The 24,501-nt window shown below is 34.4% G+C and overlaps 1 protein-coding gene across 2 annotated transcripts in view; it reads left to right on the top strand.

Moving 5' to 3' along the window:
* THADA (THADA armadillo repeat containing) overlaps positions 1-24,501 on the top strand; it is a 279,803-nt gene that overhangs the window by 25,168 nt on the left and 230,134 nt on the right. For both annotated transcript variants that reach the window (XM_039887287.1, XM_039887288.1), the window contains exons 14-18: positions 2,691-2,826; positions 3,079-3,215; positions 6,005-6,163; positions 7,534-7,691; positions 14,006-14,115. In XM_039887287.1, the coding sequence (XP_039743221.1) occupies positions 2,691-2,826; positions 3,079-3,215; positions 6,005-6,163; positions 7,534-7,691; positions 14,006-14,115 (700 nt within the window). The remainder of the gene's footprint in view (positions 1-2,690; positions 2,827-3,078; positions 3,216-6,004; positions 6,164-7,533; positions 7,692-14,005; positions 14,116-24,501) is intronic.

A 24,501-nucleotide genomic window follows, 5' to 3' on the forward strand; every position in this document is an offset into this window, starting at 1 on the left:
TCCTTGTCAGGGTTTATGTTTTAAACCCTGTTTTATGGCTGTCATACCATAGCCTTTTACTCTTTCCATAGAGCCGGTTCTAAAACCTAGGGTCTGAGTTGGTTTAGATCTAGTAATTTTCAACAATATCTGTTACTTTTACATGATTTTGAATTTTATATAAATAGTACTATGTATTAGATAAATTTACTAGAATTTATTAACGCATTCTCCGTTAATGGACTTTTTTCTAAATAATAATGCCAATTTGAACATTCTCGTATAGGTTTTCTAATGCGCACGTCTAAGGATTTATAGTAAACAAAAAAGTAGAATAGCCTCGTCATAAAGTATGTGCATTTTGAACCTTAGTGGATGATGCCAAATAGGTTTTCACATTGGACTGCCACCTATAAATTATGAGAGTTGTGGTGCGTCACATCATCACCGTAACTTGCTATTGTCAGATTTAAAAAATTTGCAGAATATAAAATAGTATCTCATTGTGAGTTTATCTTGCATTTTTCTAATTGCTAATGTAATTGAGCATCTTTTAACATGTTTCTAAGCTGTTCACCTTTTCCTTTCTGTGAAATACTTGTTCACATCCTTTGTTCAGTTTTCTATGGGGTTGTCTTTTTCTTATTGATATTGAGGAGTTCTTGATATGTCCCAAATATTAATAATTTACTGGTTATACACAATTCTAAAATTTAAAATATAACCTTCTCCTTCTGAGTGGTGAGGGAGCATATCTATTGCATTGGGATAACTGGATATCTACATGCAAAAGAATGAAATTGGACCCACTACTTCATATCATATATAAAAACTAGATTAAAAAGTAGATCAAAGACCTAAATGTAAGCACTAAAATGATAAAACTCTTAGAAGAAAACATGGGCTTTAGTGAGTTTTTGTGATCTTGAGTGAGGTAATAGTTTGATAGATATGATACCCCAAACATAAGCAACAAAGAAAAATTAGATAAGTCAGACTTCATCAAGCTTTTAAACTTTTGTTGTTTCAAGGACACCATCAAGAAAATGAAAAGACAGTCTGTAGAATGGGAAAAATATTTGTCAATCCTTTATCTAATAAGGGACTTGTATCTAGAATATATAAAGAGCTTTTATAGTATTAAAAGAATGTAACCCAATTTAAAAATGAACAAAGAATCTGAAGAGACGAAAATGATAAATATGAATAATCAGCGCATGAAAAGATCAACCTTATTAGCTATTAAGGAAATACAAATCAAAATCATAGTGAAGAAGCACTTCTCACCCAGTAGGATGACTAGAATCAGAAAAAAAAAAGAGAGACAGCACATGTTGATGAGGATGCAGAGAAGGTGGATCTCTTATACACTGCTCATGGGAATGCGAAATGGTGCAGTCTCTTTGGAAAACAGTCTGGCAGTTCTTCAAAAGATTAAATGCAGAATTACCATATGACTCCACAGTTCCACTCTTAGGCGTTGTCTTCGTCTGCTCTGGCAGCTATTATAACAAGATAGATTGGGTGGCTTAAACAACAGACATTTGTTTTTCTCAGTTCTGGAGGCTGGGAAGTTCAAGATTAAGGTACAGGCAGATTTGGTTCCTGGTGAGGACTCTCTCCCTGGTTTGCAGATAGGAGCCTTCTCACTCTGTGCTCACATGGAGCAGAGAGAACAAGCTCTGGTCTCTCTTCCTTTTCTTATGAGGACACTGATCCCATTACAGGGGTCCCACCCTCGTGACCTCATCAAAACCTAATTACTTCTTAAAGGCCCTACCTCCAACTATCACATTAGGGGTTAGGGCTTCAACATGAATTTGGGGGGAAGGGCACACATATCTGGTCCATAATGGACATATACTTAAGAGAAATGAAAACTACGTCCAAACAAAAACTTGTACACGAGTATTTATAGCAGCCTTATTCATAATAGCTAAAAAGTAGAAACAGTCCACATGTCTATAAATTGATGAATGGATAAACAAAACATGGTCTATCTGTGCATACAGTGGAGTATAATTCAAACTGTAAAGAATGAAATACTGACACATGCTGCAACACAGATGAACTTTGAAAACATTATGCTAAGTGAAAGAAGCATATATTATATGATTCCATTTATATGGTATGTCCAGAATAGGCAAATCTATAGAGACAGAAAACAGATAAGTGGTTTTCTAGGGCTGGGGAAGGTGAGAAGTGGAGGGAGGGGAGCGACTGCTAATGAGAGAGTCTTTTGAGGTGGGGAGGATGATAATATTCTAAAACTGATTGTGGTGGTGGTTGCACATATCCGTGAATATACTAAAAACCATTGACTTGTACATTTTAAATGTATAATTAGATGGTATACAAATTATATCTTAATCAAACAATTATTTAAAAAAAAAACACACAAAACTGCTGTCCAAACAGCACATGGCACATAAGCGTAGGGTCTAATATAGATAGAGGATGTCTATGAGGAATGAGTCAGAGTGAATGCTGTAAATGGATCCATGAAGTTAGGGAAAGACACTCAGTTCTACCTTAACTGGAAATAGATAACAGGCTGGATAACCTTGAAAGATCTCTTTTTTAAAAAATTCAAAACCTCTAGTATAAAGTTCAGTCAAGTTGGACGTTTTCATGGGAACTACTTTGCTGTTCATAAATTTTGTAAGTGTGTTTTTAAACTGACATTCGGTTTTTTGTTTGCTTTTTTCTAGTTATCAAATGCTTGTTGGAAAATCTTGAGGAGGAAATATCTCAGGCTGAAAATTCTCTGCTTCAGGCAGCAGCATCATTCCCAATGTATGGACGAGTTCACTGCATAACAAGAGCTTTGCAGAAGTTATCTCTAAAGTAAGTATATCCACAGTTCTCTCTTGAATACTTGGCTTTAAACACATTGGAATATGTCCTGAGAAAGGAATGCATGGCCTTAAAGATAATTAAAAATTAGATTAAAAATTGTACATGCATATACATGTCTTAAACATTTCATAGATTGCACAAGTTTGAAACCCAAATTCTTTTAACTCCTTTTAGCTATTAATTTTCATTTACAATTTTAGATTTTTGCTAGAATAAATTTCTCTAACGTCCTTACTGCAGCAGCCTGCAGTTGGTGAGTGAATGGAGACCTGTGGTGGAGAAGCTCCTTTTGATGTCCTACAGGCTTTCTGCTGTGGTGTCTCCGGTCATTCAGAGCTCTTCTCCAGAAGGCCTTATCCCAATGGACACTGATTCAGGTCAGTAAACAAAGAAAGCTGGAATCAATATACTTTTCTCTCCTTTTAATTTTTTTTCCTAATCATTTCTTTGGAGAGCTATAAATGCTAAATAGGGGAGAAAAATTATTGGTAGTGATATTTCTGTCTTTTTAGTAACATTTTTTTTTAACTATTAAAAAATAACCTGAATAAATAACCAGGTGATTTTCAGGGCACTTCCTCCCCTGGGGTAAATTGGGTTTTATAATATTTTCACTTCAGAACACAACCTACCAGGTAATTGCTGGGACTGGGAGAGCAGGCAGTATAAATTAGAGAGGTGGGCAGTTGATGGAGTTCACTCAGAGAAGGCAACTTCTTAGGGATCTGAAATGGGCAAAGACCAACTGACATAACAAAGACCATTTAATTTTTTAAAAATAGGAGGAGATACTCAAAATGCCCTAAGTTGGTTTCATAAACTTTCATCTGTTTTCTCTCTTCCAGTCCCCTGTGTCTTTGCAAATGGCCCTCCTATAGATCTGTTCATGTGAGTTAGGAGCCTAGGGCTACTTGACATCTTTTTGCTCCTTATATAAGGAGCTTGTCTCTACATTCTTTCAGTGTTACCCTTAAGTGTGTTTCAAATCTCTTTTCTTTTTATCTGCATCTTTTTACATTACTCCAGGCTTTTATCTTCTTTTGTTTGGACTACTCCAGGGGCTTTTCAGTTGGTTTCCCCACATCTATTCTTATCTCTTTCTTGCTACATGTAAAGTAATTTTTTCTGATCATATAATTCATCATTATACATAATTTTTACTTCACCCTTGTACCCTGTCCCCCCTTATTTAAAATATTTTAGTGACCTCAGACCAGATCTTGTAATAATTTGGCTCTTGCTACCTTGCCAGGCTTGTCTCTTACCACTCTCCTCTTCCCATGGAGTGCTCCGTCATGGAGTTGTTACAGTTTAAAAGGGATCTAGTCTATGTTTTTCTCCCTTGTGGTTAGCACAGTGCCTGGTAGAAGTAAGTACGCAATAAATATTTGTTATAATGAAATCAAAGAATGGACAGTTCCTGAAAGGATGAGAACTAAACTCAGTATCTGGGGTGCCCTAGGTGACATATATATACCTGTTCTACAGCGGACAAAAAAGGATTAACTGTTAACACTAGAAAATCACGAAGTAAATTTACATTTGGTTTGAAATAAAGCATTTTGTGAATGCATTTTGGAATGCAAATGAGAGGCTAGTATTAAAAACACATTAAATATGTTATAAATATACTACATCATACAATGTAACACCTTGGGATGATAATTAAAGTAACCTGGAGGTAGATGTTTATGTTGAAGATGTGAGGTTTTGTTCCTTAATAAAAATGAGTTGGAAGATTGGTGGTGGTTCATGATACTAAGGCATATTTATTTATTTATTTATTTTGGCTGATAGCCTAAATACCAAAATATGATGCTTCAGTTTTCCTACTTAATGCATGAGAATAAGAAACACCCAATCATATAGCTAATATTTGGATCAGCAATTACCAGTATATTCTGGTTAAGAACTCTTGAATATTTGTCACCTTTTGTGGGTAGGGCCTACAGAGTTTACTAAAATAATGTTTGCTATGAGCGTTTTACAGTATCTGTTGGTGTCAAAAACTTGTCTGTGGGCTACTGACTTTTTCTTAACTTTTGCCCTTTCTTTTTTCCTCTGGTTGTCTCCATTTTTACTGTTTGTCTTTCACATTGTTTGCCATGCTTTCTAAATTCCTTGAAAAAAGTCTCCCCTGAAAGCCATAAAAATGAATGGTAGGATTCTTAAAATTTTTCTCAGATCATCTCTCTTTTTTCTTAGTTTTTCCATGGTTTCTTTTTAGGCCACTGTTACTTTTTCATGGCTGTCCAAATTCGTTTTGGACAAAATTTCATGGAGGTCATATAAGATAGCCAAATGCACATAAGATACTGATTGAATCATAATAGTAGTTTGGGTTTTTGTTTTTCCCATAGGTAATACAGTAAATATCTGTTCTTTGATTTGTTCATTGGTTTCAGGTGATTACCTGTTGTTATTCTTTTAAAACTGAGCCTGGCTAGCTCTTTATTATGTAGTCATCCATTCATTCCTTCAGTGCATGTTACTGAACTTCTGCCATGAGCCAGTTTCTGTTCCAGGCACTGACAGCTCAGCAGTGAAGAGACAAAGTGTTGCATTCATGGAGCTTACATTTCCTGATCCAGTGAGTGCTTAGGGAATAAAAACAAAGTTTAATATAATACTAGGACAGTAAATCATACTTAGAAAGCAGTATGTTACATAATGCATTTCGAAGTCAAATATGGAGTATGAAAGACTGTTTTTTTTGTTGGTTGAGTTCCTTTGGTCTTTTCAACTTTCTACCATTAAAGCTTGATAATTTATGTTGTAGATGGAGACATAACCTCTTAAAACAAAATTTATTGAAGTTTATTGCTCTTCTTTCACATGATTTAGTACCATATTTGAGCTTCTTAGACAACACTAAGACAAGCAATGTAAATGGGATGGCAGCCTTTGTCCTAAGGACAATTTCTATTGTTGTTCTTTTGTCCTTTCTTCAACCTATTTAAAATATTTACCATATTTTAAAAGTACACTCAAGTGTCATGAAGAGATTTATAAATAATTTTCACATTATTTGTCCCATGAGTCCCTTCTAATAGAGCTTATTATCAAGTATTGAAAATTACAAAAATTTTGAGGACAAATACCCTTAAAGGAAATTGGCATTTGGTGTGGAACTGGGGTTTAATGTACTCTCATCTCTTTCCCTCAGAGTCAGCAAACCGCTTACAGACGATTCTGAGTGAGATTCAACCACGAGATACTAATGATTACTTCAATCAAGCCAAAATATTGAAAGAATGTGATAGCTTTGATTTGGAGGACTTGAAGGCCAGTGTATCGAATATTGATACTTCTGCAGAAATCAAAGGTAGCATATATAAAATCAGGATTGCAGTCAGTATTTAAGTGACAAAAAAATGTACAAAATGCCCCTCTCGTATAGTAAATCAGAAGTTGCAAATGTGTGCAGAACATTTTTAGAAAATAAAGCCTTTTATGCGTTTATAAATGATTTATTTTGGGGAATGAATTTATAAGACTTTTATCAGAAAATGTTGTGCCCCAATGCAGTACATAAGGTGCTACAACAAAAAGCCTTTGAGTACTAAAAGCTGTCTTGACAGCCAGGTGATGTAAGAGCAGTGATTCACGGTAAACTTTGGTCTGGGCAGCAGTCGACTTCTCCCAGCAGTATGGTTCATTGTTGTCTGCGGTCAGAATCCTTATAGTCAGTCAAGCAGCCTTTTGAAGGAAACAGACCTTATTATTCAGAAAAATGTGAGCCTCTCTGTTGTACCAAGCCTCTAGAATTCAAGTTCTTACTGCTTATTTTCCAAGTATTTGTTATTTTGTAATTTTGTAGAATGCTACAAAAAGTCATCAGAAACAGTATCTTAGCAATTGATTACATATTCTGCATTGTCCACTAGATGGGGATATTGTCTTGTAAAAACTTTTCTAATTACACAAAATAACATAAATATATGCTTATTATACTAGTTTTAAATAATACAGAGGTAAATATGAATTAAAAAATTAAAGTCCTACTTCATTTCCTCCCCAATCTTACTTCTTCCCTTTGAGTGTATATCTTTTTAGACCTGTTCTATGTATTTATGTGTATGTACATTTATCTTTTTAGTTTAGTGGGCTTTTAAAAAACACAAGTAAGATTACATTATAAATATTATTTTGTTTGCTTACCTTTTAAATTTAAAAATTTGTCTTGGATTTTTTTAATGTCAGTACTAAAATATTTCTAAAACTAGAAAAAAAGTAAGGATAATTATAGCTTATTGGACATGGAATTTAAATATATTTTGAAAGATAATTTATATTTTCCTTTGACTTTAAATATCCTGTCCTACTCCTTTACTGATATAACAGCTACCCTCACCAAAATAAATAATGAAGTATATTTGTTATAGTCGTATTTTATGGATGACTGAGTATCAGAGAGAGTTTATTTAATTGATTTCGAAAGGTTAGACTTAACTTTTGAAACAATATTGTGTTTTATTTTTAAACTTATTTTGAAAATAGTATATTTGAAAAATACTTAACATGATTCCTACTCGTAGCACATGCTCAACAAATGTTATTTTCTCCTTTGTAAATATAACTTATGACAAATTGGTTTGTTCAAGCAGATTATTCTTGGGGAAATTATGAATAAGCTTGTTCTAAGAAACCTGGGATGTGAGCAATCAAGTGTTGCAATAGATTTTTTTTTTTAAGGTAAAGAAGGAAAAACATGTGATGTAACTGCTCAGATGGTGCTGGTATGCTGTTGGAGAAGTATGAAGGAAGTTGCTTTACTTTTAGGCACACTGTGCCAGCTTCTACCAATGCAGTCTGTGCCAGAATCTCCTGATGGATTATTGACGGTGGAGCAGGTAGGGTAGATGTTTATTTCACCTGGTGTAATTTCTGGTCAAAGCACAGATCACAAACTTTTATTTATAACTCAACTTAAAAAAAAAAGTTTTGAGTGTTTCTTGAATAAAATCATATAGATGTCAACTGAAGGAAGTATATGGTAGTTTAGGAATTAGACCTTGCAATACATTTCAAAACTATGACATTTTTAGAAACATTTTTATATTTCTAAGTTATATAAATAAGTGTAGATTTTAACTCACTTTTAACTTAATTTTAATTCTAATTAACACATATAAATTTAAATCTTAAATTTTAATGAAATTGTCTTTAGTAAAACTCCACAAACCTCTTAAATTTTGCAAAGAAAAAAAGTAATATATTGGTTGATTATGGATCTCTTGTTTCTCACTGCATTGATAATAAAGTTGTAGTCACTTTGGTTTGTTGGCTGACTTTTATTTTAAGACCACAGAGTTAGTTCACCATCTGGGACTGTTCAAGTGACTTGAATGCAGTGTTTACAAGAAATTAGCTTACCACAAGCATTTCATTTGGAAATATTTTAGATTTATTAGATTTCTGTTTTTAATTGATTCTCTTTTCCTCTCCATATGGTTTCAACAAATCCATTTCCCACCATTTTCCAGCAAAGATATATAACATGAACTTTCATTTTTAACCTTTTTCAAATAAAGATAATTTTTCCCTGAGGGTTTTATAACATTTAAGAACAAAACAAACATTGTAGTATGCTAATGATGATTATTTCTATAATAACCATGTGACTAGTTCCATGGAAATAATGCTAATATTTTTATTCTCACACTCTCTGTGGCTCATGTGCTTGCATCTGGTTAACAGCTGAGCTTGTGATGTTGCAAGGCCCGGAGATGGAGAATGGCAAAAGGGAACAGTACTCTGCCAGCATCATTATGTTCCTTATTCTCTTCCAAATCAAATAGGCGTTAGTGTCTTAGAGTTACTTGTAGTCATTGCTAGTGACTACTGTAGTGCCAATGCCAACATCTTTCCTGAGGAATCCAGCTATGATTAATGGTTGCTTCACTGATGTTCACCATCTAACTAAGCAGTAAACATGCGTTAGAGTCCCTTAATTTCTCAACTTTTCAAGGACAAATTGAAACATCTACTGTTTTTGAGTTTGTTGGATAGTGTTTTTTTAAAAAAGTAAGTGAAACATATTTTGCTTTTACTGTAACTAAGAAAGACCTGAAAGCTTCCTATGAAAATTATTTTGCCTTGACACCTTTTACATGGCACCCAAATCTTATGAATTTATGTGGGATACCATGTTAATAATGGGAATTAATATAAAATGAAGGAGATGTTTGTGAAAGAGCAATGGCAACAGTAACAAAGTGAGTTCTTCTAAACCAAAGAACCATAATGACTGTTTTCTTGAATAAGAAATGGCATCCTGTTTTTCTGTAAAATATTAGTTTCTATTCTAGAGGTGCAGTCATTTTTCCATGTCACTAGTCACATGGTGACATCACATACATGGGTTTGAGAAGAAATAAACCACTTAACGAAGGAGTATATGTGATAGCACTGTTTCTGACATTGAAACCCTGCTTTCTGTGGAAAACTTTTATTCTTAATCATGCTGGCTTTAAAGAAATGCCTCAGTTTAGGAGTGTTTAGTCAATAAAAACCCAAAGTCATCAAGAAATTAGTGTTGTTTATATACTAGAGGCGTCCCGCTTTTAAACATAAAATTTTGCTCCGTGAAATTCCTTTAAATTAAAAATACTCCATGTACTTCTAACTTTTAAGGGTTAAAAAATATAAATAACAGAGAAGAATGTCATTTTCATTGGCATGGCTGGGCCATGCCTAAGGTTCACCTTCTTTCCAAGGGCCTAGTTGTCCTGGCAGCACTAGGTCTTCTGTGCACCTAGAACAAGAATTAAGAACTTAGAAGTTAACACATGAGGTGAAGGTGATCATAACAAATCTGTAGAGCAGAGGCAGTGAAGTGACTTAAAGGCAGAATGCTACCCTTCGTGGGAGAGAATGTAGAACTTGGATTTATTATTCTCAAGAACAACTGTGACTGTGATCTGCTTTTCTCTCAATAGATGAAGAAGGCTGTTCCATATACCCTAAAATACCGATGTTTAGCTTTATGCTTCTCTTACCCTCCACTCACCCTTCACTCTTGAAAACATAGTGTAATTCTGTTATAATTTGAAATTTCATGTCTTGAATGTAGATGACAGGGAGGATTTCTTTTGTAGCCCAGGTCCTTTAAGCCTGTCCTGATTATACGGCCTTTTGTTAAAGGGGTGTCACTTAAATGCTGCTTACACGAGTGTGGTTTATAATAGGCCAGCAGGTAGTGAGATTACAATTTGGGGATTTTTGTTACTGTATGAAAAAAATTGGTTCTCATTTATAATTCCAAGTATTCAGTGCTGTATTCACAAACTATTAGAGCTGGAAGGATCACAGAGATGATATTATCCAGCTCCCTTATACAAGGGGAAACTGAAGCCCTTGGATGTTACCTGGTTTGCCTAAGATCACAAAGCTGGTTTGTGGCAGCTCTGGGACAGGAACCCAGTTCTTCTTTCTAGTCTGTGTTCTGACATGGCACAGTGCTGTCTTTGTTCTGAACTGCTCATTTAATATTTCTTTAAATTTAACTTGTCTTATTTCTCATACCCAACCAAATTTTTGCAAGCAATAGGGCAGTAAGGCACTTGCTACTGAACTTTTTAGCAAATAATTCATTTCCCTAAATCATTTCTTGTGAAGCTGTGTGTCCTCCGCTGCTTCACCAAGAGGAAAATGTGTTCTTTCAGAGGCGTGTCTGACTCTCCTCCTGCAAGGTAATCACATAATGAAAGGTTCTTTCATAATGTCCCTGTACAAGAGGCAGAGATAAAACCAGCTTTGAGGGATGTAAGTTGAGAGCCTTAAAGAGTGAACGGTATGTGCAACCTTATCTCACGGCTTCCTGACTGATGCGTGTCTAGGTTTCAAGCTGGATATTTTGCCGAAGTAGAGCTTTTGCTTGATACATTTTGTTGGTCCTTAATCCATGGGATATCAGATACCTAGTGCCTACTGATTTTTTAAAACAACTTCCTCTCCCTGAAGTATCAATCCCTATATTTATATATTTCCCCTAATATTCCTAAAAAGAAGGTTTGGGGTAGATCTTCAAACTGCTTTCCCCTTCCTAGTAATTATTGTCAAAGAAATCACCTGAATAAAAATAATTTTCAGCTATTAGAAATTAGGTACTTTTTTAAACTCCTACTTGAGATTCCGTTGTAATTTTCATGATGAACATGTCTAACTGGGTTTATATATTCCCTCAGTGTCTTTTGTTCTGCTTTAAATTTTCTGTAATGGATGACAAAATGGCATTTGTGTTTACTAGCATTCATAAGTCTTAAAGAAATTACCTTTTGTATTTTCTTTACCAAGGTTTATTTTTTAGAAGTTATGAATAATGATTCATTGAATTGTACTGAATGCAGTTTACCATTTTTAAGCTGTGAAATAAAATTAAGAACATCATTTAGTCACCCGTTTATTGACACTCTTAGTATAAGGGTATTGTGGGAACATAAATATAATATGTGGTTCTTGGACCTCAAAGGGCTTAGAAATATAATAGAGGATACAAGAGAAATTCTTTTTTTTCTTCCAGATATAGTTTATTGAAAATAAATGTACTTTACATTATGATTTAGTATAATTTTTTCATTTTACTTTGGATCAGTCAAGTTAGAATTTTGGCCTGAGAAAATCTTTTTGAAAAGTCAGCCTAAAGGACAACAGTTAAAATGTCACATGGTTAAGAATTTGTTAGAAAGCAAAGAATAAACATTCTAGTAAGAAGATGTCTGAATACCATAAAACCATTATCTTTGTTGTTATTATGTAGGAGAACAATGTTTAGGCTTTGAAGAATTCCTAAGTGTTAGTAAGAAATCACTATAGTAGAGAATATACCACTTAAAACATTAATTATCTCACTGAACCGTAAAATTTTATAAAATGTTTTATTTAACTAAAGTAGAATTAGAAAATCCTAACTATTGACATTCCTAGGGTTATAAGAAGTGTTTGTACCCTAAAGTCAAACTTTAAGTTAAGGTTTAGGATTAAGTCTTACTACTTGATGATACCAAATAAAAACAAAAATGGACATTTATTGTTTACTACTCTGTGCCAAATGCTTATATGTGTAATCCTCATTTTCCAGATGAGGGATCTATGTTGCTTGATTATCTTGTATGAAGAATGAGGCCAAGCATGGTTCCTGAACTTAGCCCTCTTAGCTCCAGAGTCTCAGATCTTAACCACTGCACAATGCTCTTTATAGAAATGTCCCACCTATACTTAAAACTTCTTGGGCTTTATCTAATTTTAATGAGTGGAATTAGCCTTGATTTTTTTTACTATGTTTCTCTCTATTGTATAGATAAAGGACAAATAAAAAATGTTTTTACATTTGTCTTTTGTGGGTTTTATGCTCTAGATGAGCCATTTAGCTCCCCTAAATAATCTGCTGGTAAATTATAGATACTTAGAGGTGTGACATGTAACAGACAACAAATTAGTTAACTGGTGTTTTGCTTGTACCTGTTTTCTAGGATTATTGAGCTTCAGATCTATCTTGGTGGTTAAATTCAGATTTAAGGCTTGTTAATCTGTTCAAAATATACTCTGAAATTACCATATTGAAGATAAAGTGATAAGGCTTATCGTGTCGCTTTTCGATAGCTAATAGTATGTAGCCTTTAAAAAATATTAAAAATTAGGACTATCTTCAGATCTTAACGTGAAAACTTTAGCTGAGGAACATGGTATATCACTCTTTGAGATATTGAGGTGTTCGGTTTTTAAAAATTTTATTATATGCTGCTTTTCTAGTTCTTTGTTGGTTTTGTATCTGATTCTTTCTTTGGATATCACTCATTGTCTTTACAATCAGATATATTTTGAATATGGAGTATGTCTTTATTTTTCTCCCATTTGGAAACCCAGACAGCTCATATTGAACTGAATTGGTTAATAGGTTATGGGCCTGTTCTGTGTTTTTATATATTAACTCATTTTAATACACGACCCATGATGCAGTACTGCTGTTATCCTCAGTTTATTGATTAAGAAACTGAGATACTTGCCCATGGTCACCTGTTTAACTACTCCTTGACTATTTATCATCTCTAATGTGTTCAGAACACTTATCTAGTCACTGTGCTGAGGTAGAAGGTGTTTCTAGGTAAGAATATCTGAACTATCTTGGGTCGGCTTGCTTTTTCACTGTATTGTAATCTGCTGGGGAGATCTGGGTCAAGAGATAGCCAATTATAGCTTTGGTCCTGAGTTTTATAAAATTTCTAGATTTTTCTAAAGCCAAAAGCCACCAAATTTCTGCTGTATAGAAGTACAATAAGTCCAATCAATTCAGTGGTTAATTCTGTACAAAACCTCATCAACAACTAATTATCAGTCATGTCTTCTTTAGAATAGTCATATTTGTTATTTGTTTAACCTTGCATGTAGAAAGACAATATATAGGAAAGTGATTGGGTAGCATTTTGGAAAATTCCATGGTTCTGACTCAACGTGATGCCTGTCAATTTTCAGGAGGCCCTTTGCACTAAATCTTGCCATTAACATTTGTATATCTCTGAAAGATAATTATTGGGAATTGTTTAATGGTTGGAGTTTCATTTTGGGAAAATGAAAAAGTTCCTCAGATGGATGGTGGTGATGGTTGTATAACAGTGTGAGTATACCAAATGCCATTGACTATACCTTAAAGATGGTTAAAATAGTAACTTTTATTATGTATATTTTAACCACAATAGAATAACATTTTTTAAGGGAATAAAAGGTAGTTATTTCACCTAGGCCTTGGTGTGTGAGGGTTGTCACCTTGTGTGATTTGTTGGTATTGAATAATATATGCTAACAAAGAGAACCCAGGTTTGTGAACCAGACACTGGGATGCAGTTCTAATGTAGCAGCTAAAGACTGCCAACTCTGGAGCCAGACTGCCTAAGTTTATTAACTACTTCTACCACTTATTTGCTGTGTGACTTTGGATAATTTACTTGGCCTTTCTGGACCTCATTTTCCCCATTGTAAAGTAGAGGTAATGAGTACTTATTTCATCGACTTATTGAGTTAAATGATATTAAAATGCTTAAAATACTACCTATCACATAGTAAGTGCTATGGATGGACATCTAGACCTGAATTCTAAATGTTACTGATATAAATATACCTGTAAATGTAAACATAAATTGAACATTTATTTTTTTTGTTTGTTTTAAAGGTAAAAGAAATAGGAGCTCACTTTAAAAAACACCTTTTACAGTCCAGGCACAGAGGAGCATTTGAACTAGCTTACACTGGCTTTGTGAAACTCACTGAAATACTAAACAGGTAAAGCAAAATAAACAATTCTTTTGTGTACATTTTTAAAAGACTAAATGTACCAACCGTGTGCATGAAGTAGAATTTAGTTGTATCTTTTGATGTTTAAAAGAATAAGACTTAGTTGGCTTTAGAACTCTTACAAGAAATTATTTTCTTAGGTTTCATTGTATAATTTACTGCAGACGATTGAGTAAAATGTCCAAACTAAGTTGCTCTTTCATTGAAAGGTGATTTGAAGCAAACTCAAAGATTTTGCTAAAAATAGCTTTGAAGTTACCATTTCTTTTCTTTGAATGAAATGACTATTTTGTCTGTTTGAAAATTATTTGGCAATTGGAATAAAATAAGCCCTCCGGTTTTTTGGATTTGTATATATTATAGACGAATACTTAAGGATTTTATGGGGTTTTTTTTTTTTTAATTTTATCTTATAGAAAATTTTAAAAGAATGGTAAGTAGACTAAAAAGATTTTTTTTCCCTTTGGAAAAATACTTAGGTAGATTCATATATTTAGCCAAATGTATTATTTTTACATTATAGGTGCTGATCATTTCATTCATTCATATACTAGATTTCCTCCAAAGAGCTTCTGAGGAAACCTTAAATTACTTAATGACTAAGTGTTCATGGCAAGTGTTCTCCAAATACAAGGTAGTATTTTCCAGGAAAACATTTCCAATGCCTGGAAACTTTTTGAAATGAAGCAGAGTCCTGCCAGCCTTGTAGCCTCAGCAAACATTTTATTTTGGGCTGTTAAGACATCTACTCCTTGAATATTTTTGAAGCATTTTTTTCACACTCCTGGGCAAAACATTTATAAAACATTTTGACAGTTATGGGCTGCACAGAATATCTTTAACTGATACATTAAAAAAATGTTTCTAATGTTAAACTACTGATCTCAAAAATATTTTATCTTTTCAACTTCCTTTCCAATGTAGATATAATTTAAGAATATTTTTTTCTCATAACACAAATCATTGCACTCCCTTCAAATCTGTTAATAAATATATATTGAACACTAGTTGTGTGCTTAGTACTGTGCTTGGTTTGGAGGATATAATACTTCTTTATAAGACAAGGTTCTTGTTCTCAAAGAGCTTATGGTTTAGCTTGGAAAATAGGCAGGGATGAAATTCAAAATATTTAACAAATGGTATGTCATGGGCACTGACTGCTCAGAGCAGACTTTAGCTCTAAACATCCAACATTACTGTATGTACAGATGTGTGTTAGCTGAATATCAGCCTGGAAAGTGAGACTAACACATTTGAACAAGATAAACAATTTAATATAATTTGCAATATTTAGGTGAAATTTACAAATGCTATAGGAATATCAGAGAAAGAAAGCAATAGGGATAGGTTGGTAGTGCTTAATGGAGGAGGTAGAATTTGTGCTAATGCATGAGTAAGGTTTAAGTAGATGGAGAAAGGAGGAAACTTTGTGAGCAAAAATTCAGAGGCTAGAATCAGCATGACATTGTTAGGTGAATAAATAAATTGGCTTTATTGTGGTGGTGGTATTGGTGGTGGTGGTGGAGTTTACTAGACAATACCATATAACTGGATAGATTGAGGCCAAATTATGGATACCTAGAGAGGAGATTTGCTGTAGTAGAGATGAAGAGAGGCACTGTATATTTTTAATCTGAAATAGATAATAGGAAGGAAGGGAGGCATTGAAGAATAGAGAAACAGTAGTAGTGTAAGACAGAGACTCTTCTATTTATATCCATTCCATTTGCTGGCAATGAAGTTGTACGAAAGTTAATCTCAGCCTCTGATCTCTTCATCTCTATAGTAAGGAAAAGAATATTTGCTTTCTTTACAGATCTCTCTGGGTTTTGTTGTATGGATCAAGAAAAATAAATATTTATGAAGGCAATTTTGCATCGTAAAGAATTCTAAAAATGTAAAACATTGTGAGGTGTCTGTGTGTAAAAGCAGTTTTGTTTGGAAATGTTAGGTTAGATAGATGATAATGACGCTTGTAGTAAGGACAACCTAGAATCTGTTATAATGATCTAGATTTGAGGTGACGGAAGCTTCCTCTGTGATGATGGCTCTGGGACAGATGGGAAAGAAGTGGTATCTCAATGAACATTCACCCCACATAGTAATAGTTGTACACATGATGTATTGAATGCTTAGAAGAAAAGCTGTGGACGTATTTTATATTTTGGGATTTTATGTGTCAAGAAATAAATAACGCTCAACTAGGTGATTCTTCTCTTTAAGGTATTTACTGAGTTTAGTTGATGGCATTCAGTTGGAAGATGAGCTGTTCAGGAAGGTCCAAGACAGCTTTATTCACATTTATGGCTCCTTGCTAGGATAGTCAGAAGACTGGGCCTAGTTGGGACCACGTGTGGCCTCTCAGCGTGGCAGTCTTAGGGTAGCTGAAATTCTTATAGGGCAGCTTGCATTCCCCAGAGAGAGTATTCCTAGAGAACCAAGCAGAAGTTGCATGATCTGTTCTGACCTAGTTTTGGAAGTCTTGTGGCACTACTTTAGTCACATTCTTTTGGTAATAAGTGAGTATTAAGTCCAATTCCTATTCAAGGGGAGAAGAATTAGATTTCACTATTTGATGACAACGTGGCAAGATCATATTGTAGAAGTGCATGTGGGATGGGAGATATTGTGGTGAATGTCTTTGAAAAATTCAGTCAGATACATGAACCCACTGAATGTGAGTGATAGAGGTCACCAGAGAGTCCATGATTGTTCCTGTGATTTAATCCTTGGTGACCAGAAAAATGGGATTGATACCATCAAAGGCAAGGAAATTGAAGGAGGGAATAAGTTTAATAAAGATGAATAAATTTGTCTTGTATGTGTTGAGTGCGAGATAATGATGTTATATCTTGGTAGAAATATTTATGTCAGAACTTAGAGATAAGGGATATTTTGGGTGGTGTAACAGAAACAGCAATGTAGATTTATGAGTTGCTGCCATAAACATTATAGTAAGTAGGACTGCAGTCTTTAGGGGAGAGCATAAAAGAAGAGAACAGAGGACTAACAATAGATGCTTTTGAGCAGCTGCACTGTGTGGTTGAAAGGTACTGTTGAAAGCATTCCAAGTAAATGGAATGGGGAGACCGGGCAAGGCCCAGGGCCTGGTGTCTCAGCCATGCCTGATCTTCTCTGAAGATCTCCTCATGGCCTTTACTGCTGGCTTTTAACCAACCTGTTGTGAGTTCTCAGCTGTTGCTTCCAAACCAAGTGGTTCTTGATCCCTTTGGAGACATTTCAGGTCTGCTGAACAGAACATTTTGCAGAGAGTATCTTTACAATGCGTGTGGCTTCTTTTTGTTTAGCTTTTATTTTTAAAAGAAAATGTGTGTCTTTTGTTCCTTTTGAAAGCTTTTTATAAACTTAAGTTATGAAAAAGTTATTTAGGCACATAACATTTAAAAAGTTTGCAAAAAGAAATCTGGTTGTTCGTGAAAATCCACTGAAATGGAGGCCAACTGTTGGCTACCTCTTGAACTATAGCTGTGTTAAGGAAGGGATCACTTAAAGAGATAAATAACTGAAGAGTTAAACATGAACCACATTGTTTGAATTGGTTTTTAATAGGATTATTCAAAATGTCTTCATATGTAAACAGACTTCACTATTAAACAATCTATTAAACAATTCATTATTGAACTAATTAAACTATTCACTATTAAACAATCATCTAAGAATAAATAGGAATGGGAAACTGTTCTTTTTTCTAGGAATTCTTTTGAAAGCAACAGTTATATACACACACATAACAATAAGTAGAATTAATTTTCTAGAATCTGATTTTCTTATATGGTGCTTTCTATTCAGAATTTGATGAAGTATTCATAACCTCTTTAAAAAACATAATTACCTGCCTAAGCATTTGATTAGAGTGGTTAAGTGCATTAAAGTCATAAATCTAAATTCAAATTTTTAATGACATTCATACTTGCTTGTTTTCTGTCTCTGGCCTTAGTATTTTAAGTTGTTTCTCCGATGAAAATGAACAGAATCCTAAATTAAGCTGGGGAATCTAGTGTTCATTTGTCCAACCGTAAAATAAAAGCTTAACTATAAGGGGGCAAATTGCGGACTACAATTCTAAATCTAGAAGGGAGGTTCCTAAGTACTTGATGTTGTCTTACTCGTGGTATATTTGAATTGCTCTGCTTATTGAAATATAGATTAATCTACAAGTACTTATTGCAATAATCATTTTCACATTATTGGCCTGAAAAAATGAACTGCTCATGTTTAGCAGTTTTTGTCATAAAAGGCTAGTGTTAACTCATGGACATCAACAATTATGGTGGACAGAAGTAATTTAAATATGTATTTAAGCCTTCATCAGTTAATTATAGCTACTATAATTCAAATTCAGTAGAAAACTTCTTCTGAACAATTGAAATATAATGAAAAAATAATTGCCTCTACCTTAACTAGAGAATGAAAGAACAAATCTCTGAAAAGAATATGCAATTGAGCAAGAAATAAATATAGAATGTAATGTATGAGATTTGGGAAAAAGTCATTCAGCTCTAATGGAAAGAATATACAATCTTGTCTAAACATTTATTTTCATCTCTTTTGGCAAATGTCTAAGATACTTTATTTCTGAGGGTCCTGTGAATTTTATTTGAAATATTAATAATTAAAGAATAACTACATAATGATCCGCCCTGAGAGGCCATATTAATTCTTTTTAGATGGAGAAAATCCTTTAAATTTTCCATTTCTATAGTGGATTAAAAGGATTTAGGGAAAATTAGGATGTCTTAATGTTTAAATTCTAAATCTGTGTGTCTTTAGTTTGTGACCCCTGGATTTGTATTTTTAAACCCACTATTTAGTTGAGTCAGATATTACTTCTTTCTGGAACTTTGTATACTTGTTTTTAAAGTTCTCACAATAATACAGAGTCATTTAGACACAATAACAGAGGAATCTTGTTTTCAGTGACTAATCTCTATCATAGCCTCGTTAGTAAAATCCCAGAGTTTGTAATATTAATTTTTTTCTTCTTGATCTCAGGGCATGGTTATATTAAATATTAAAAGAACCTGCTATATCCTTCTAACCTCTTTTAATCTACCGTAGTTTGCCTTTACCCTCATGGCCTTCTGATTGGTAATTCAATTTAGATTTGGTTGTCGTCATTATTGCCTGCGCTTGTAGCTGGGGCTTCTAAATAGCTCTTGATGTTTTAGCCTGCAGTAAACCTCAACATTGTTTGATGATGAGGGAGGTTAAGATGGCTTCTGTTGATATGTAGTTTTCTTAGTGGACCTCATTTGGGCAAATCATTTTTCTCCGTGCTTCAGGGTTATGTTCTCTTTTTAAAACGTGCATGCACATGTACACAGCATTCCTGCGCATATGTCACTGTTCAGTTTAATTGAAATAATAAACATGAACTTGAAATAATAAAAATAATATTTGACCAAAGAATGAATGGAGTGTAGAATTTAGCTTATAAAATAACTGAAGGTTGGAAAAATCTCTAAGAAAAATAACCATATAGAATGAGTTTGAGGAAATCAACGTAACATTTCTTAGTTATATAACTAATATAACTAATCAGAACTCTACAAATAATAGCTGTGTATTACCATACTTAGGTGGATGGATGAAGCCATTGGAAAGCCACTTTGTAGTCAGGGAACCTGATTTATTGGCACAAAATAGTCTAATGACCAATTAGTTGAGTATACAGCATGTAATTTGATTTCAGTGTGAGGGTTTCATGCTTATCTTGGAATACTTATCCACAATAAGAGAGATAGCCTTGTAGATAGAAATTGAACTAATCTTTTTATGGAACAATAATTTGCTCCAGTGATCTGCTCAAAACAACACAAAAGGCCCAAACACCAGCAATGGCAATGGCCTGGCCTGTTCATTTCTGTTACTTTTAGTAGAGACTCAAGCCATAGCACTTAGCATGGGGGAAAGAAAGGGGGACCAAGAAAACTCCCTGCCTCTTTTTGATCAGCCTTTTTTTTTTAATAATTTCTACTACTTCTTGACTGTGACAAACAGGAAAATCAGAGTGGTCTGGTTTCTCCCACACCCCCACCCTTAACCACCACCTCCCTTGGAGTGTAGAGGAAAGAATATTGAGGTAAGAATTAGAGCTGAGTACCATCTACCAACTTTTTTGACACTAAGAAAGACATTTAGCTTCTCTGGGCTGCTGTGTCCTTTGACAAAATAAAGAGTTCACTTTAGAAGGCTACTCTCAGCTCAGCATTCTGCTCATTATGCAGTGCTGCTTTCTAGTTTCTGATTGGGAAAGTCTGGGGATTTTGGGGTATGAAAGATTGAGAGAAGTTGGATACATTTTTAATAAACTTTCTTTAGAACTGGTAAACTGACCTCTTAGGAATATTTTGTGGATTAATAACATTTAGTGAGAGCTGTTTATGAAGAACCTTGAATCCCTTGTAAGAGTTACAGTTTTTATGATGTACTCAGAGACTGGAGACACTGTTTATTTTGTATTAATATGACATGGGAGTGAAAGGAAACAAAAGAGCCTTCAGACAAAGAGGATGTCTGCTCTTTCAGAGTAGAGGCACTTGCTAACAAAAGCAGGATTGGAATTCCCCAGGGCTGTGGTTGGTGACTGCATAGAGCTGGCACAAAGAACCAAGTATTGCCATAGTCTGGAACCTTTCCCTTTTCCTTGTTGACCCCTGATTTGTGTGATGAGAAACCAAAATAGACAACTAGATTTTGTCACATTGTTCTTAGGAGCCTTGTGTGATCCCATTTTTACTTTTCAATTCCTTCATTATCATAAATACCCGCACCTCTGGAGTTTTGAAATCACTTCCTTATAAAGTAATCTTTCCTTGCTGGGGAGTAAACAGACAGTTCATTGACTAGTAAGAACTCTAGATTAGGCTATCCTGTTTTTATAGGCACAGTAACGTCACCACTATGAAGCCTAAAGTTCTAGCCCTTCTTTTCTATACCTGGTTTTACAATTATTAGCCTAACTGAAGGCACAGGGAATATGCAGCTGTTGTCACCAACAACTAACTGGTCTTTATTTAATCATTCAGTAAGATTTCTTGAATATCTACAGTGTGCAAGAGGTAGTGGTAGAAATGTCCTGTTTGGCCATTGAGAGTGTGATGTGGTAGGCCAGAGTTGCTGTGAACCAAGAGACGGGTATTAGGGTCCATATTGGAAACTTTAACTCCGTGGACCTAAGAGAGTCATATGAAGACCTGAACAAGGGGCTAAAGCTAGTGTGGGGCCATGCATGAGGTGTTTTGGGGACATTCTCATCAGGAGTTTTGGGTACTTAAAGAATTTAGGATCATTGCTTTCTCTGTTTATAACAGTAACCCAGATAATAACATCTCATTGAATTTCCAAGCATTTAAATAAGTGTTTATTTTCATTCTTAGGCACTGAGAAATAAAGTGATTTAGTTGGTGACAGAGCCAACACTAGAATCTAGTTTTTTTGGAACTTCATACTGCTTCACAGATTAGCAGTTTAACAAAAGTTTATTATCACCTGCTTTATGTAGGAATTTGTGATGGCGCTATTGAGTATAAAATATTGGTAAAACATGGTTCTTGTTCTTAAAGGAACTTCTGGTCTAGTATTTTAATTTGGGGGGTTAGAGAAATAAATTAGATAATTTACAAAGCAGAAATGAAAGACCAAGAAAAAGTTCTGTTTATTAAAGCTGTCTGTCCCAGGTGGTGGGAAGAATAATTAATGCCATTAACAACAACAACAAAAAGCAAGGCAAGATGAAGGGACTGATGGGAGGCAGGATAATACTTTAAACATATTGAGTTTGAGGTAGTGTTGGGAGGCTGCTCAGGGAGATAGCAGACAGTCAGAAATGCAGGTCAGGAGATTGGGAGAGAGGTAATTGTTGGAGACAAGGCAGCCTCGGACTCCTCCAGTTTTCAAACACTGGAAATCCAGCATTCTGGGAAACCCTTCTGTCTCAGGCAGACAGGGTCAGTGAGTTACTCTGGCTAGAGGTATGTATTTGAGAGTCAGCCATACAAGGAAATAGTTGAAGCCACCAGCTTGGAGGAGATCTCCCAACGAGCCTTAAGAGAGAAGGGAAAAGGTTATAGCTTTAGATTAAATGCTGTATTAAAACTCAGAAACACTGGTCATTTGAATCACAGTTTCTACCCTATATTCACAACTGTACAAACTTCAGTTAAATAATACTTTACACAAACCTGAGCTTTAATACTGGGTTTTGAACCTTTTACTTGGTTTTGTTCTTGAATCTTGGGGAAAAAAATTATCTCTTGGGGTAGCATTTAAGCTAAGAAAGTTGATTTTGATAAGGTACTTGGGAATTTTAGTAGTAAATATCTTATGAGTGCTTTAACCTTGGTGTGTGGAGATTTTGAATGTGTTTATTCCTGTTTAAGGAAGCTAAGGAGCTGAATCACCTGATGTCTCTCTTGTCATTTCTTTGGAAAGCATTTTTGTTTATACTTTCTTTTCCAGTTACTATACCCCCTTTTTTTTATCAACCTGGTTTCTTTTGAAAGGCTCGCTTAATGGAGTTAGTAAGTTACAGGTCATTTATTTCTTCAACCGATATCTATTGAGCCCCCTATTGGGTGCCAGGCCCTGTTTCAGGTACTGGGAATAGAGAAGTGGATAGGACAGAGTGTGTTCCTGATCTCATGGGAGTTTATATGTTAAAGAATGTCTAGAAAATAATAAACTATCAGATGGCAATATGTATGTTGATATGATGGAGTTTGGTGGTAAGGAAAAGTCTCTCTTTCCTCTTACACTAAAGTAAGCCAATGCTTGACTTATAAGCAGTAGCAGCTTTCTGAGGGAAGAGCTTTTCAAGCAATGGGATCAGCTAATGCACAAGCCCTTGACGTGTGTAAAGAACAAAATGTTACAAAATGAAGTTGAATATGGTTGTCCAAACAGGAGGAGCTCTATGAGCAAGGATGAGGAATTTGGAATTTGTGCTCCCTGGAAATTTTTTTTTCCTGAGAGTCTCCAAATGGATATAAAAATAAAAGACATCTTGAGTATTGTGTAAACATTAATATGTATGGACCCTAATAAGTAGCTTTAAGATTATCAACAAAATACGTTTGTGTGTTATGGAGTTGCAAAAGAGTGGAGTAAAGGGCTGGATAGGACAAATGAGAAACTATAGGAATATGTAAAATAAATGGAGATAAAGTTTCTGTTCTCAGAAAGTGTACTGTATCTCTCCAAGCTGTTTCTATCCTGACTCTTTTCCTACCTGTACTTGGAACCTTAGATCAGTTTGTTCAGTATCATCAGTAGATGATTTTAGGCTACTGCATGAATATTTAAAGCACGTAGCTTGTGAAACAAACACCTTTTTTTTTTTAACATTGTGGGTAATTTTTTTCTTCTAACCCTAAAGGGTATGCTGCTCCAAGTATAAGTGTGTAGCACCCCGCCTCCCAACTCCAACTCAGAGTAAATAGTTGGACTTGTTTTTTATGTTATAGGCAGTTCAGGCTTTGCTTTGCAAAACTTTGGACTCGATTGGGTAAGAAAAGTGGAATTCCTCATAACAACATTAATATGGTAGAGGTTTGGAGGTGATTCTAAAATTCTCAGATTATCTTTCTTCTACTTTCCCTGAAAGCCTCACTCTTTTTAATTTTTTTAAATGTAGATAGGTACATGTTTTTCATTTTCCTTTTTCATTTGTATGAAGAAATAAAACTCTTTGTGCTGTATATCAGAACAGTACTAATTATTCCTCCCTTGGTTGCCTGTGTATCATTTACTCTGATATGTGATATGTGGTGTTTTAGGAATCTGACTGTGTTATTCTGAAGAGCCAGACTAAGAGTTTGTTATTTCTAAAATTATTGTTTATAGCTGTTTTCATTCAGATGATGGTCTTGAGCTTGAGTAAACATATGTTATTTACTTTATATCAAGGTTAGGGACATATGCTGGTTTCGTTCCAATAATAAATATTTTTTTTTTTGCATTATTCAGAATTATTTTAATGATTAGCAAATAAAAAATAAGGAAAGAAATAAGGAACCATGGTAAGGTAAAAGTTTATAATCAATCAGTATATAAATGGCTTTGTATTTATTGATATATATTTTTCTCAACCCAATACTTATTTATTTGAATGAATTTTCATATGGAGTTGCTCTTAAACCTGACAAAATGAAAGTCTGTGTTTATGGGAGAGGGAAAAGATTTTCTGCCTTCTTGTGCTAAAAGCCTTTAGTGATAATGGCTTGGTAAATAAATTATTATCTGGGAAATGAAGATATTGACAGAGGCTGTACCTTTACTTAGTTGAGATTACATGTAACTGGTTTCCTAGTAATTGAGTCTTGATCGTTTTCTGGGAATTTTGCTTCATATATT

Source organism: Pteropus medius, unplaced genomic scaffold, assembly GCF_902729225.1.
Source record: "Pteropus medius unplaced genomic scaffold, Ma_sr-lr_union100, whole genome shotgun sequence".
Taxonomy (NCBI): domain Eukaryota; kingdom Metazoa; phylum Chordata; class Mammalia; order Chiroptera; family Pteropodidae; genus Pteropus; species Pteropus medius.